The sequence below is a fragment of the Panthera pardus genome, unplaced genomic scaffold (assembly GCF_024362965.1).
Source record: "Panthera pardus isolate Hobbes unplaced genomic scaffold, ASM2436296v1 HiC_scaffold_10, whole genome shotgun sequence".
Taxonomy (NCBI): domain Eukaryota; kingdom Metazoa; phylum Chordata; class Mammalia; order Carnivora; family Felidae; genus Panthera; species Panthera pardus.
In genome coordinates this window covers 66,909,107-66,924,283 of record NW_026526655.1, presented here as the reverse complement: position 1 = coordinate 66,924,283, position 15,177 = coordinate 66,909,107, and the positions used below count along the sequence as shown (strand labels likewise).

Below are 15,177 nucleotides of genomic sequence, written 5' to 3'. Positions count from 1 at the left end.
GGTAAGGTCTGCATCAGGGTGTGGTCGCTAGTGAGCTCTTGGTGTATTTCTGGCTTCAAAGGATCTAAATGTAGGTGTATATGCAATTGCTTTCCATTGGCTTGTTAAGTGAGGCTGGCTTCTAGAATAGGGTCTAGCAAAAAAATCTGTTCTAGTGCCAATAATGGGACAAAACAATGTTGAGGGGTATTTGTGACTGTCTTAAGGCATGTGTAAAATAGAAGAAAATGGCGGAAAATTTAAAAAAATGAAGGAAGGGAGAAAAAGGGAAAGCAAATCAAAAAGAGGTGGGCCTAGTAGAGAGTGCCAGAACACCACCAGCAGTTAGCACAGGGTCCCATGGTTCCACTCATCCAATGACTTGGCCTTAAGCAAGTCAACAAATCTGAAACAACAAGTTAAGTCTCACGTATTTCTGAATGACCGCTCTTAACTCCTTTCATCTGTGTTTCGTTTGCTTTCTTGTTATTCCTAGTCTTTATTGAGCATCCGTGGCTCCCTTTTCTCTCCAAGACGCAACAGTAGGGCGAGCCTTTTCAGTTTCAGAGGTCGAGCGAAGGATATTGGCTCTGAGAATGACTTTGCCGATGACGAGCACAGCACCTTTGAAGACAATGACAGCCGGAGAGACTCTCTGTTTGTGCCACACCGACACGGAGAGCGGCGTCACAGCAACGTCAGCCAGGCCAGCCGCGCCTCCCGGGTACTCCCCATTCTGCCGGTGAACGGGAAGATGCACAGCGCCGTGGACTGCAACGGAGTGGTGTCCCTGGTGGGGGGGCCTTCTGCTCTCACGTCTCCAGCTGGACAACTCCTTCCAGAGGTGAGGCCAGTGAAAACTGCAGCCACTGGGAAGGGATCTGTGTGGTGTAGGCGGGAGGATTGTTTGATTTCCACATGCAAGAATTTTGTAAGGTCAGTTGTTAGGGTTGGTTCAGTCCAGCTGTGAACTTCTTTTGTCAAATTGTTCTATTTAGAGTTTTCTACAAATTAATTAAAAATATAGGTTGGGTCTCATAAAATCTAAATAGAAGTATTCATCATAAAACGGGAAGAAGAAAAAGATATACTCAGAGGCCCAGGCGTGTGAAACTTGCCAAAAAGCACAGCAATAACTTATCAAACATAATGTTTAATTAATATAATAGAACATTAATATGATAGAATGAAATGCAAGAGATTATATACTCAGCTTAAGGAACTTGTTACTACTGTCCCATCAAAAGGAGAATTTGATACTTCACTTGAAGTAGATACTATCATTAAAGACATCTAAATCCTGCCCTGCAACATTCTTTTTCTTTGCAGGTCAGAGTACTGTAACATGTTTAGCACCCACTCAAACGACCCCAGCCATTGTACCTTTGTGTGGTAAAGAAGTCACTCAAAGTACCTGGTAGGGTCATGTATTGTCATTTTTAGAACAGATTTCGATTTTCTATATTACTATCATGATTTCTTTATGTAAACAAAGAGACTGTAAGTCAAGAATATAAAAAAGAGTTTTGACTAAAGGATATATTAGGATAAGGATATAATAAGGATATATTATTGACATTTTCATTTGTAAAACGTAAGGTGCTTTTAAGCTTTAGTATTAAATAAGAATTTAGTCGCTGACATAAAAGTATTCAAGCCATGTCATTTGGTTGTATTTTATAGTTTGCCAAATCATATTAAAATCTTCTTTGTATGCCTTTTTTTAATACAATCGCATTTATTATAGTTGGACAAGCTCTTTAAGCCACAATAAAATCATACAGAGTCAGCTTTTAGTCACCTAGTAGAGGAACTTCTTAACTCGGGTTACAGAAATAGCCATTGATCACTTTTTTCCCCATGGCCTCTGCCCCCACTTTCTCCCAAAGAAATGTCCAAGCTTCCTGGATTCAGATAAAATCGTGAAAAAGTAGAACTCTGCGGTGAAGGAACCAGGAAGAATGGAGAAAGAATATCAACGTCTCTTAAAAAATAAGCGTAGCTGTGTACCAGACACTGTCCAGAGCACTTTTACATGTATTAGTTCATTAAGTCCTCACCACAACCCTTTATCATAGTTACTAATATTATCCCCATTTTACAGAGGAGGAAACTGAGGCCTGTGCATGGTGGAACTAAGATTTGACCCCAGGTATGCTGGCTACTAAACCTACATTCTATCCATTCTTCAGTATTGCCTTCCTTTGATTTTTTTTTTAAACTTTCTTAAATGGACAATAAGAAATTGCTAAGGAGGTAAACATTTTCATTTTAATCCAGTGTTTCTCAGAATATACTACTTCACCCTCAGACTACTTGCATCAGAATTCCCTGGAATGCTTCTTAAAAATGGAGATACCTCATTTCCCTCTCCCCCAACCCCTGGCAACCACCATTCTGCTCTGCTTCTGTGAGTTTGATGGTCAAAGGGTACAAAATTTTCATTAAGCAAGATAAATAAGTTCTGGATATTTGTGGAGCATTGTGCCTATAAGATAATGATACTGTATTGTATACTTAAAATTTTGCTAAGATGATAGATCTTGTGTTAAGTGGTCTCACAAATAATAACAGCAACAACAATAATAAAGCGTGTGGGAGGAGACTTTGGAAGATGTTGAAGTTGTTTGTGGCCTTGATAGTGGTTATAATTCATGAGTGTATACTCATTGAATTGCATACATTAAATATATACGGCTTTTTACATGTCAGTCATTCCTCAATAAAGTGATTTAAGGGAAAAAAAAAAATAGAGATTCCTGGGCCGATTGAGACTTACTCAGACTAAAAGACTGAAGAGAACCAAGTCAGGGAAAGTCCTTCCTTAACAAGCATCCCACATGATTCTTACACATAGTAAAGTATGAGCATCACTGATCTTGATAAATGTTAATTGAACAAACAAAAACAAATCCACAACTTTTTTGCATAAATACAAAGAGAATCTCAGAAAATAGCATTTTCAGTAATTACTATAAAACTCCTGCCCTATCAGAGAGGGTAGGATAAATCTCTGAAGGCAATTTGGAACCCATTTGAAGCAGAGCTTAGCGAGATCCTTTTATTTCCCCCTCTGTCCTGTCCATTCTTCAATCCTGTGGTCAGGTGCTGAGAAGCAGGGCACTACCCTGTGGTGCAGCTGGAGCTGAAGGTGTAGATGAAGGAGTAGGTTTTCAGAGACTGCAGAGGGGGAAATGAGAATAGAAAATAAACAGCTGAAGGCGCCTGGGTGGCCAGTCGGTTGAGCATCTGACTTCGGCTCAGGTCGTGATCTTGGGGTCTGTGGGTTCGAGCCCCACATGGGGGTCTGTGCTGACAGCTCAGAGCCTGGAGCCTGCTTCGGATTCTGTGTCTCCCTCTCTCTCTGCCCCTCCCCTGCTCACACTCTTTCTCTCTCTCTCTCTCTCTCTTACTCAAAAATAAACATTTAAAAATTAAAAAGAAAAAGAAAAGAAACAGCTGAAGGCAAATGACCCCCTCCAAAGCACACAGTATCCTCTATACATAAATTCAATGGAAGCAATTTAACTTAAGAATTTCCTCAGTAATATCGTTAGAGGTTCAGAAATCTATCATTAAAGATTAGACAGATCTAGGATTGCACGTATAGTTCTCTATAGAGCAAAAGAGACTAGATGAACTGTAAGTGACCTTTTTTTTTCTCAAGACATTGTTTCTCTGACCAAGCCAAATATTTTAATTTTTGAGAGATAACCTTTTGATTTAAAGAGCTTTAGTTTCATCAGAGAATGGTTATTTTTTCTCATTAATTTTATTTCTCTTCTATGAAAAATTACTTTTAGAGTGACATGTATAGATGTTTATCACCATTAATGGCAATCATATCAGTTAAGTGGAAACTTTGCTTTTGAATATGTCTACATTAGAGGTATGCAGATTAATAACATAATATTACTCATCCCACAGTAAAGTCAAAGTAGATGAACAGGACTCATATTGCTTTTTCAGAAATAGGGAGAATCCTCAGAGAACTAAAAATGACTTATTTGTTATTGGCCCTCAGATCTGCATTTGAAAAGTATGAGTTTTGCCCTTTCTTCCTGTGATAATTAATTTCATTGTTTGATCTCCTAAAGTAGGAATAAATTTCCACCCGTGTTGAAATCTTAGTGAGTTTATTTTGGAATAGAAAATCATCAAATCATTTTATCATGGTTAAAAATCAAAGTTCCTAAAATTGGTGTTATTGCCTTAAATTAGAGTATCGGTGCCAAGGATATGGGCTGTTTTGTGGATTTTTTTGGAGTTGTTTTGTAAATGTAAGACAGTTGCAGATTAGTTCTAATATTTTACTTTTATTGTTAAGGATGTTAGGGAATGCTACCTGTTGATAATGAACAAAAACATTTTACAAGTGGAATTCACATTTTAGGGGAACTGTTACTGATGAGTATTAGGGAAACCTTAAAACTTCTTTCCATACATTAAACCACATGAATATGTGTCTATAAAGGTCTAATAATTCAACCTGAGGGTATATCAAGGAACAATGAGCTTGACTCTGAAGTCCTAGGTAAGATTGATTGAAATGCTAAAAGTCATCTGTATGATGGTAGGCATGATCCCTCCAGTCAAAAGCTCCAAGGGGGAGGAATTAAAGTCCAGCTTGATTGCAAACCCTGGCATCCCTGAAGGATGAGAATCTGATGGGCTTTCAAACACTTCCCAAGAATGATGATTCCAGCAATGTCTTAATGAGCTATTCTCATCTGGTGGACATTTAGTTAAGCAGCACCTATTATAGGAACGCTTTGGGTTTTGCTACCCTTAAGAGTAATAGTTATTTTATCTGAAATTTTATTTTCAGGGCACAACTACTGAAACAGAACTAAGAAAGAGACGATCCAGTTCTTACCATGTTTCCATGGACTTGCTGGAAGATCCTACGGCAAGGCAAAGAGCAATGAGTCTAGCTAGTATTTTGACCAACACCATGGAAGGTACGTCAAAAGCCTTACAGCAGAGCTACTTGGTGGTGCTTTGGTAATGATGAAAACAAAATACTTCCATAAATTCCAAGAAAATTCTTCCTGACCTTATACCATACCAGCATTATATCTCTTACCAGTTAAAAGTAAAATCCACATACAACACATAGATTGTACTATCTCGAATAGATTTTTACATTTAGTCTCCAGGAAGCTAATGCAAATTCAAGATATACTTGGAATACTGCTTTGTAGATTAAATTCTAAACTGTTGAAGCTTGTTGTGTGCATGACAATGAAAAGAGTAACATTATAAATATTTATTTTCATGATGATGCTAACCCATTTGAATTGTGTTAACTGCTTAAGACACAAGTTATAAAGTCCTTGTATTTAACCAGAAATATAAATTAAAAATGTGGATTAGGATTCTATATTAACCTCTTTGAAGCATTTTTTTAAAGAATTTTTAGAACTACTCTTGCCTCTCTCTGACCAGAGTATTACAATATATCATCTCTTTCTTTAGCTGCAGATTATATTTCTGAGTGGTTAACATATTGTTTAGACGTCTGGACCTTATAATGCCAAAATAAAGACTTTGGGGACAGCTTGATCTGTGATCAATTCTTGGCTCTGCTACATGTTAAATGTGTTAATTTATGACTCTAAACCACAGTTTTCCCATCAGTAAAATGCAGATAATGAAGTTTAGGCATAAGATTGTTGTAAGAATTGAGACATCATATATAAAGCACCTATGTATCTGAATTTAGAAGGCAGTTAATAAATATTATCATTATTGTTTTATTTTCATTGTTTTTGTTAATTCACATTTGTGTCTTTCCATGCTGTAAGTTAATTTAAATATGAACTATCAACTTCAACTACTTGGAAAATACCTTCATATAAAATATATTCTATCCTCCTCCCTTACCCCCTTCTCCCTTCTCTCCCTATCTCTGTTATAACTACCTCTTTCTGCCCTCTCCCAAGCTGTGTGTGTGTGTGTGTGTGTGTGTGTGTGTGTGTGTGCAGACATGTCTAAGGAAAAAAAAAGAGAGATGGTGAATGAGAGATGAGGCATAGGCACATGGCTTTCTTATTGTTAGTTATAGTTTCTCTTGGTATTGGATGGATTCTTGGAATAATTCTTTTCTAGTCTGAATGCAAAGATCCTTTGATACTAATACCAGTACCAAAGCCTAAAAGTCACAGCCAGGAAAAACCCACAGTGTAGATGGCTGAATATATAACAGCCATGTCAATATTACAAGACCCAATTTCTATAATATCCTACTGCAGTATCAGAAATCTTTTCACTGATTTCTATGGAATATTAAACTCAGTACGTTCTTCTCCAACCTCGCCTGCGTTAGCTTGCACTCCCTCTTCTCCCCCAGCTGCCAGTAGCTTGCTCCTCCCTGTCCCTCCAGGTAAATCTTTTGAAGATTCTCTGGTCTTCTGCTCCTTGCCATAGCAAAACCACTGAGAGGAAGCTGCCAGTGGTTCTGCTACCGATGTCAGCAGCATGTCTGCTCCCTAAAGCAAGAAGTAGAGAAGGAGACAGGGTAAGTCTAAATCAACAGTCCTACTTTGCACTTCTGATACCATTAAGTTTGAGCTAACATAAGAAATTACTTGAAAAACATCAATCCACCACAAGATTGGACTTGTCCACTAATTAAGATATGGAGTTCAAAATGAGTGCACCCAAATGCCTCTCCATTGAAATGTATCTCAATGGAGTTGCCTAGGATGTCCTAGAAATATGTATAATTCAGGAAGCAGGAGATTGAGTGTTTGATTTAATATCTGCAGAGCTTTGTGACTTTATACTTTTGTGAGGGACAATGGCAACATTTTCATTCTGTTTTTCATTGGCTATATGGAATGTGGCATTGATCTATGTTGGTTGTTAGCAATACTTCACATACACATGCATACTAGAGCTGTCTTTAATATGGTCCTTCCTCTTTTTGTTCCTGCTAACAGTAGAAAGGTTTCCTAAGTTGACATAATTTGCTTATTTGGGGATCTTCCTTCAAAGCTAATCATGGTTTAATTTACCCTCCTTTTTTTTTTTTTTTTTTTGGAACCAGGCTTGTTGATCCAGCTGGCTGGCATCTTTTGTTTTCCTTCTTTTGATGAACTACAGTCAAGTCTCCATTGTCCATGGTAATGAATAGCCTATTTAATGAAATTGTTTGCTTTTCAAGTTTTAAATGCAAAAACCGCATAGAAATGTTTCCTGGTCACATCCATGGGAAGGATAGTGAGAGGGAAAGTTACGAACACCTGAGGAATTGAGGAGACCCAACAAAATATCTAAACTGGGATGTAAATGAATCCCACTGCGGATAATCCACACAGGAATAATGGAGAAATGGCTGTCGTTCTTTCATGAGTGCTTTGTTTTGTTTTAAAATGTAAGATTATTTTTCTCTGTCTCTGTCTCCCTCTCTCCTGTCATTCTCTCTCTCTCTCTCTCTCTCTCTGGCATGAATAATTGAATGATTTTATTTTAGAACTAAAACAACTTTGCTTCACTTTTTCCTGGTGTCAAGATGAGCAACACTGGATGAATTTTCCCTTTTGAACTTTTCTCTGGTATATTTTTTTTTCTACACAATTCCTGTTTGCTTCTTTTTATCTACTGAATGACAAGTAGCATTTTAAAAAATAACTTATTCTGACTACACATAGACCAAGAGTCATTATTTCATTTCTCTTTTGTTATTTACTGTAAATGACATCTTTTTATCTTCAGTATAAGCATGATGTTATATAGGAGTCTTAAAAGTATCTATGCAATAACTGGTGATTAATAATTATGTTTTGCCTTTGATTTATACCTCAACTCTTCTTTATTATTTACAAAATTACATATTAAGAAAAATAGAATAAACTGTGCACTTGAAGAATTTTAATACCTAAAGAGATCACTGAAGAATCTACCTCCAATAGACTTCTGTTAAAAATAATCGGGAAATTAATTTCCTAGAGGGAAGTGGTAAACTTATAGCATTAGCTAATAGTGAATGTTTATCAGCAAAACAAAAAAATCATTAGCTGTGGTCATGTTTACCAATTCCATATGCTGTTTTCTCTCCCACAAAGTTTAGCTTCTAGTAAATTATACCAGGTTTGGAGGGATATTACCATTGCTACTATAGTAATACTAAGGTAACTGATCAAAGTCAAATATGTCATGAATGAAAAAAGAATCTTTCCCTCTACTTTAGTGTTAAGAAGTGGTGGTCTCATATTTCGCAGAGCAGGTAAACAGGTGTGAAGCAATAACACGGGCAGAAAACAAGTTCTCCAGTCTCTTCCCACTCAAGAGTGTATTAAAAGAACATCTTACCCAAGAAGATAGTAATCTCCCACTTCCTAATTCTCCAAAATTCTTTGCCAGTATTTTCCAAGTTTCAGTATTTTGAATATCACCTTAAAGAGCTGTGCAATCTCTCTTCTCTCTCCTATTTTTTAGTTGAAATGCTTCTTGAAACCATTGTACCTTTTTCTTAAATAATGTATTTTGATATGAAATTTTATAGGCTTGAGATGATAATTACACATTTTAATACATTAAAATAAATTCACACCATGAAAATTTATGAGTTCTACATATGTTCCACCGAAAATCCTCTTGTATTTTACCAGTAGCACATAAGTCCCAGTTGAAACATTGATTTGTGCTAACAGTGAGTATCCCAGTTCCTTAAGGTACATATTTTCTCTTCTTTTGTGCCCTCTAGTTAAATAATGAAATATAGAGAAAAACAATCTTGATGAGTTCAGTATGCAAGTCTGTATTTACAAGGCTTATCTGGAAACTTTTTAACTAAGACTGGTGACACTGACAAAAATATCTCATTTTGCCTCAAAACACATGCCTAATCCAAGAAACTGAGATTCAGTATGACTGATAAAGGTTTTAAGACATCTCCTGAGAGGGATTCTTTGATAACATATATGCATCTGGCTCTATCTGGAGCATGGATGAGCTTAACCCAAGTCCTACCCATTAGTTTTGGATATCCTTGAAGATAATTTTCAGACAGTTTAATATCGCAGATAGAATCTTGGAAATTCTGTTTAGCCAAAATAGATTTGGAAAGTTCACTAGCCTTTTTGTGGCCATGTTTTCTACAGGCCACAAAACCATGATAGGTGAAACCTGTTCCACAATCAGATTAACCCATTAAGGCCTTTTGACAACTTTAGATTTCTAAAAATTCACTTTCAATTTAAACCAAATGCTGCTTAATAGAAAGTAAGCAGTTTTCATGAGTATTGTAACTTTTTTTTTTCCAGAACTTGAAGAATCCAGACAGAAATGCCCACCCTGCTGGTACAAATTTGCTAACATGTGTTTGATTTGGGATTGCTGTAAACCATGGTTAAAGGTGAAACATCTCGTCAACCTGGTCGTGATGGACCCATTTGTTGACCTGGCCATCACCATCTGCATTGTCTTAAATACTCTTTTCATGGCCATGGAGCATTATCCTATGACGGAGCAATTCAGCAGCGTGCTGTCAGTCGGAAACCTGGTAAGACTCACTGAGGGTTCCTCTTCCCACTGAAAGAGCTCATGATTGCTTTAAGGAATTTCATATATCGCCCTCAAGTTAAATATGAATTAATTGGCCATGTAAACCTGGACAGCAGAAGTTTAACATCCCTTTTTCAACAACAAAAAATATATTGCTACAGTTAAGGAGTGGGAAAGAATTAATAATTTTATGTACAATTTGATTTAGAATTAAATTTAAATTGCCCATCCATTAGAAAGATTATTATAGGGCATCTGGGTGGCTTAGTTGGTTAAGCATCCCACTCTTGGTTTCAGCTCAGGTCATCCTCTCCTGGTTTGTGAGTTCGAGCCCCATGTCAGGCTCTGTGCTGCTGGTGTGGAGCCTGCTTGGGATTCTCTCTCTCCTCCTCTCTCTCTGCTTCTCTCTGTCTCTCTCTGTCTCTCTCTCTCTCAAAATAAATAAATAAATTTAAAAAGAAAAATGATTATGAATTATAGAGGACATTGGTCTATGATAACAAGATTCTGTGTATTTCTCAGGTATTTGGAATAGATTCTTAAGGACATGACTACATTTGTCAATCAAACTGTAAAATATACCAAGTTAGGTAATTTTGAAATATAATTTATAAACACCTGAAGATGAATTCTTTTGGGAGGAAATATCACATAGAGATTATTATTTCTGTGTGAATTTTTCCCATAAATGTAAGAATTTATAATGATGAATTTTTGCATACATTTTCACTTAAAAATTTGTGTTAACATTCACTGGCTATATGGTAGAGGGATAGAAAGGAAAGTGATCTTACACCGAGAAACAAAATGAGGGCACCTGGGTGGCTCAGTCTGTTAAGCATCCGACTTTGGCTCAGGTCATGATCTCACAGTTCCTAAGTTCAAGCCCCACGTCGGGATCTCTGCTGTCAGTGCAGAGCCCACTTCGGATCCTCTGTCCCCCTCCATCTGCCCCTCCCCCCACTCACTCTCACTCTTTTCCTCTCTCTCCCTCTCTCTCAAAACTAAATAAACATTAAAAAAATAAACAAAATGAATAAATTCAGGCAACAAAAATATATTGATACCAATGTAAGTGGCTTAAGTTCTCATGCACCTCCCAACCTGAGAAATGAAATTTACATGAGCTCCCTCTTTCTAGGTTCCCATAAATTCAGTCCTAAGGTAGATACTATGATTGTCTGTATTTTACAGTTGGGGCAACTGTACCCATGAGAAATTGGCAGAACAATGGGAAGTCTGAACACTATATCAGAGACTCTGAAAGCTCCTACAAACTGTGGTCAGAAATCATAGAACTGGAGGGTAGGAAAGGACAATAACATTACCTAGTCCAAATTTTCACCTATATAAGAACCTCTTCAACATTATCTCTAAAAAATGAGAAATGGATGAAAGAAACTTTATGGAGGTGGATATTAGGAAACAACTCAAATGGGAATAAGCAAAAATAAAGGGAATTCATTACCTCCAGTAGCTAATGTCCATTTGGGCACAGCTCCATGGTTTAACCTATCTAGATTCTGGTTCTCCAGCAATGTCATTGGGAGTCATTTTCTGACCCTACTTCTTTCCAATGTGTTTCCTTCATCTCTGGCTGGGTATTCTATTGATGGCAGCATTCTACCAACTTTTATCTTACCCCTGGGCAGAAGGATTGTGCTTCCTAACTAGTTACTTTAACAAAGGTCTAAGAGTAGAATATTGTTGGCCTGGTTGTAGTTACAAGACTATTTCTAAGCCAGTCAGTTACTCTGATCCTAAAGTTAGAATGCCCTATTTGAGTACACCAGTACCATTTCTTATCACTGAAGACAGAGTAAATGAGTGGATTATAAAGAGAAAAAAAAATCCAAATCTGACATTTCTAGGAGAGTAGGTGCTGGAAAGACAAAAATAACAAATGGACAATTCAAAGTGGAACTTGTCTTTATGTGTTAAGGAAGGCAAGAATTGCATTTTGAGATGAATCATGGAATAGTGGAAAATATATGGACAGGATACACATTCTTCTCAAGACGTATGAAAAATTACCCAGGATAGGTTATATGTTAGGTTATAAAATAAACCACAATAAACTTAAAAAGATTGAAATCATACAAAATACTTTTCTGACAAAAATGGAATTAAATTAGAAGTCAATGAAAAATGGAGTGCCTGGGCGGCTCAGTCGTTTTAAGTGTTCAACTCTTGATTTCAGCTAGGCCATGATCTCACAGTTCTGTGAGATCAAGCCCTGTGTTGGTTTCCACACTGATAGCATGGAGTCTACTTGGGATTCTTTCTCTCTGCCCCTCCCCCTCTCACGCTGTCTCTCTGTCTCTCTCTTTCTCAAAATAAATACATAAACATTTTAAAAGATGACTCTTTAAAAAGATCGGCAGAAATGTTAAATCTTCACTTAGACTTATAAAAAAAAAGTCAGGAATGGGGTGCCTGGGAGGCTCAGTCAGTTAAGCATCAAACTTCAGCTCAGGTCATGATCTCACAGTTCGTGAGTTTGAGCCCCATGTCTGTGAATTTGAGCCCTGAGTCTTAGCTGGCAGTACAAAGCCTGGAGCCTGCTTCAGATTCTGTGTCTCCCTCTCTCCCTTTGCCTTCCCCCACTCACACTCTGTTTCTCTCTCTCTCTCTCTCTCTCTCTCTCTCAAAAATAAATAAACATTAAATAAATTTTAATAAAAATTTAAAATAAACCAGGAATGAATAGGGGACATCACTATGGGCCTTACATAAACAAAAGTTTAAGGAATACTATGAATAATTTATGCCAACAAATTAATATCCTACATGAAATGGAAAAATTCCTAGAAAGTAACAAGCTACTGAAACTAAGTCAAGAAGAAATAGAAAATCTGAAAAAACCTGTAGTAAGTAAAAATTGGATTAGTAAAAAACAAAAACAAAAACAAAACAAAAAAAAAAACTATTCCTACAAGGATAGCCTAGGCTCAGATAGTTTTATTGGTGAATTCTATCAAATTTTTAAAGAATTAACACCAATCCTTTGCAAACAGTTCCAAAAAATAGAATAAAAAGGGACATCTCACAACAGAGTTTAGAATTTGAAGCCAACCAAGGTAGAGAAACTGAACAAACACTTCAAGCTTTTCTTTGAAACCCCACATGGGCTGCACTTCAGAAGTAAAGACTATGCCGAAGAATTAGAATTCAGCTAGGACAAAGAATAAACCCAAATCATTCTGCCCTAATCAAATATAAAACATAGCTACCATAAATTCCAGGTGGCCAACCTATAACCTAATTGCCTGATAAAACAAAAATCGTTGTTGTTCAGAGGAAAATAATTGATCAGAATTCTCTACAACACATTACATCACATAAAAAATTGCATGATATGTGAAGGAAATAGGAAAATGTGTCTTAGTTGAGAGAAAAAACACTCAATAGAAATAGATCCAGAAATGACTGAATTGCTAGCATCAGCATAAAAGGACTTTAGAGGAGCTATTATAAATGTGTTTAATGCTCTGAAGGAAATAAATGGTCATAAAGAATAAACAGATGGAGAGTATGAGCAGGAAAAAATGAAAACTATAACGAAGAATCATCTAGACATTTTAGACCTAAAAAGAAAAAATCTTAAAATGAAAAATTCATTTGATGGGTTTTTTAAAAAGCAGACAACAGAAGAAAGGGTTGCTAAACTGAAGCAAATCAACAGAATGATCCAATTTGAATGGCAGAGAAAAAACAAAAAGAAAAGTATACTGAGTCTTCCTAATCTGCAAAATAACATCAAATGGTCTAATATTTGCATAATGGAGACCCAGAAGGAGAAAGGTGAAGAGTAGAACAAAACAAATATTTGAAAAAGCAATGGCCAAAAATTTCTGAAAATTGGTGGCAAATATTAACTTAGACATTTTAAAATTAAATTATAAAATTTCAGTGAACATCAGCAAGGATAAATTTAAACTACATTGGGCAAATCTTAGTCAAGCTGCTGAAAATAAAAGAAACTTTTAGAAACAGCCAGAAGACTGGGGCTGATATCTCATCAGAAATAATTCAGTCCATGAGAAAATGGCCTGATGAAAGAAAGAAAAAAAGAAAAAGTTAACTTAATCTGCAGTGAAATTGTCCATCAAAAGCTAATGTGAAATGACTTTAACATGAACAAAAACAGAGAAGTTGTTGTGCCAGAATTATGCTACAAGACATGCCAAAGGAAGTTAGTTCTTCAGGCTGAAGGAGAAAAGCATATTAGATGGAAAATTGAATCTGGGAATGATGGTCACTCAAAATTTAAAAATGTAGGTAAATAGAAAAGACTGTCTTTTTTCCTTAATTTCTTTAAAAGACAGCTGATTTTTTAAAGCAAGAGTTTACAGTGTATGTAAGTGTAAAATATATGAAAAGATTAGCACATATGATTGGGTGGCAAAAAGATTGCTTAGAAAAGAAACAAAAAGTGTTACACAGTATTTAATACCTGTAGAATATTCAAACAATGGATGTCTACTCAACAATAAAAGGAGAATAAGCTGGTAATGCCTGCATGGATGAATTTCAACCTGAAGTATTCAAGAGATATTTGGAAAAGTCAGTAAGACTGTCAGGTTTCTGAGATAGTCACCAAGTTTGAGAGTGAGTTCATTTACTGAGTTAGTATCAAAAGAGAAGCAAGGTTGTGCAGAGAAAATTTTAAGGTGAATTTTGGATCTGTTGAATTTGAGATACCTGTAAAATAGCCATTCAATGAAAGTATTGAATAAACAAGTGGGTATATATTTCTGGACCTCAGGAGATGTGCTTGAATGGAAAAATAAATCTCAAAGTGTAAACTTATTGTAAAAGGAAAATTAGAGTAAGAATTTCCAGGACAGAGAGACCTCTGAAGAAATCCAGTATCGAATAATTTGTTAGAAGAAAAGCAACTGAGAAGTGTCCAGGGAGGTGTGGATCACTGAAGCCAGGAACAGAAAATATTTTAAAGAACAAGGAACAGTAAACAATGTGAAAAAACTTCTGAAGAGGTAAGCAAGATAACTGCAAAATTTTCAATTGAATTTAGCAATGGTGATGTTGGTGGCTATATTGGTGAAATTGGTTAAAGCAGGTTGTGTTGACTGATATGTTGTAAAGTTGAAGAAATTGAACTACTGAGTATAGACAAGTACCCAACCTCTTAAAGAAGTTGGGCCATGAGGAGAGGATGTATAGGGGGTAGCTAACAGGGGAAGTAGAATGCAAGGAGAGTTTCTTTGATGATGCTGGTGGTAGAGAAGGACTGAGTGTCCGTTGCTCCCTATAAAATCCCAATTGGAAGCAGTCAGTAGCAAGAAGAGATTAAAACTACAGGTTAATTGAGAAGGTGAATTCTTTGAGAAGACCAAAGGAGACACAGAACACAGGCAGAGAAATTAGAGCAAAGCATGGGTTTGGATATAAGTAGTTAGGTAGATGGAACACTGAGAAAGTTCAGGTTGGCTGACCTCTGTTACCTCTCTGTGACACAGAAGTACTGAGAGTGAAAGATAAGGAAACAGGTGAAGACATGTGGAGGAGAAAGGTTGAAATAGTTGTAGAGTAAGGAAATAGAGAATGGAGAATGCTGCTTCTTTTTGGTCAGGAAAATAATTTTTATTTTTAGTATTCTTACCATCAGTAGGGCTGGTGGTGACCATGTTTATTACAGCTAATGTGAAATATTCTTAGCACAAG

At 36.4% G+C, this 15,177-nt stretch overlaps 1 protein-coding gene across 5 annotated transcripts in view; it reads left to right on the top strand.

Annotated features, from left to right (window-relative positions):
- The window catches only part of LOC109272266 (sodium channel protein type 2 subunit alpha), a 138,361-nt gene that overhangs the window by 77,886 nt on the left and 45,298 nt on the right, over window positions 1-15,177 (top strand). For all 5 annotated transcript variants that reach the window (XM_019458169.2, XM_019458140.2, XM_019458163.2 and 2 more), the window contains exons 12-14: window positions 476-823; window positions 4,808-4,940; window positions 9,249-9,487. In XM_019458169.2, the coding sequence (XP_019313714.1) occupies window positions 476-823; window positions 4,808-4,940; window positions 9,249-9,487 (720 nt within the window). The remainder of the gene's footprint in view (window positions 1-475; window positions 824-4,807; window positions 4,941-9,248; window positions 9,488-15,177) is intronic.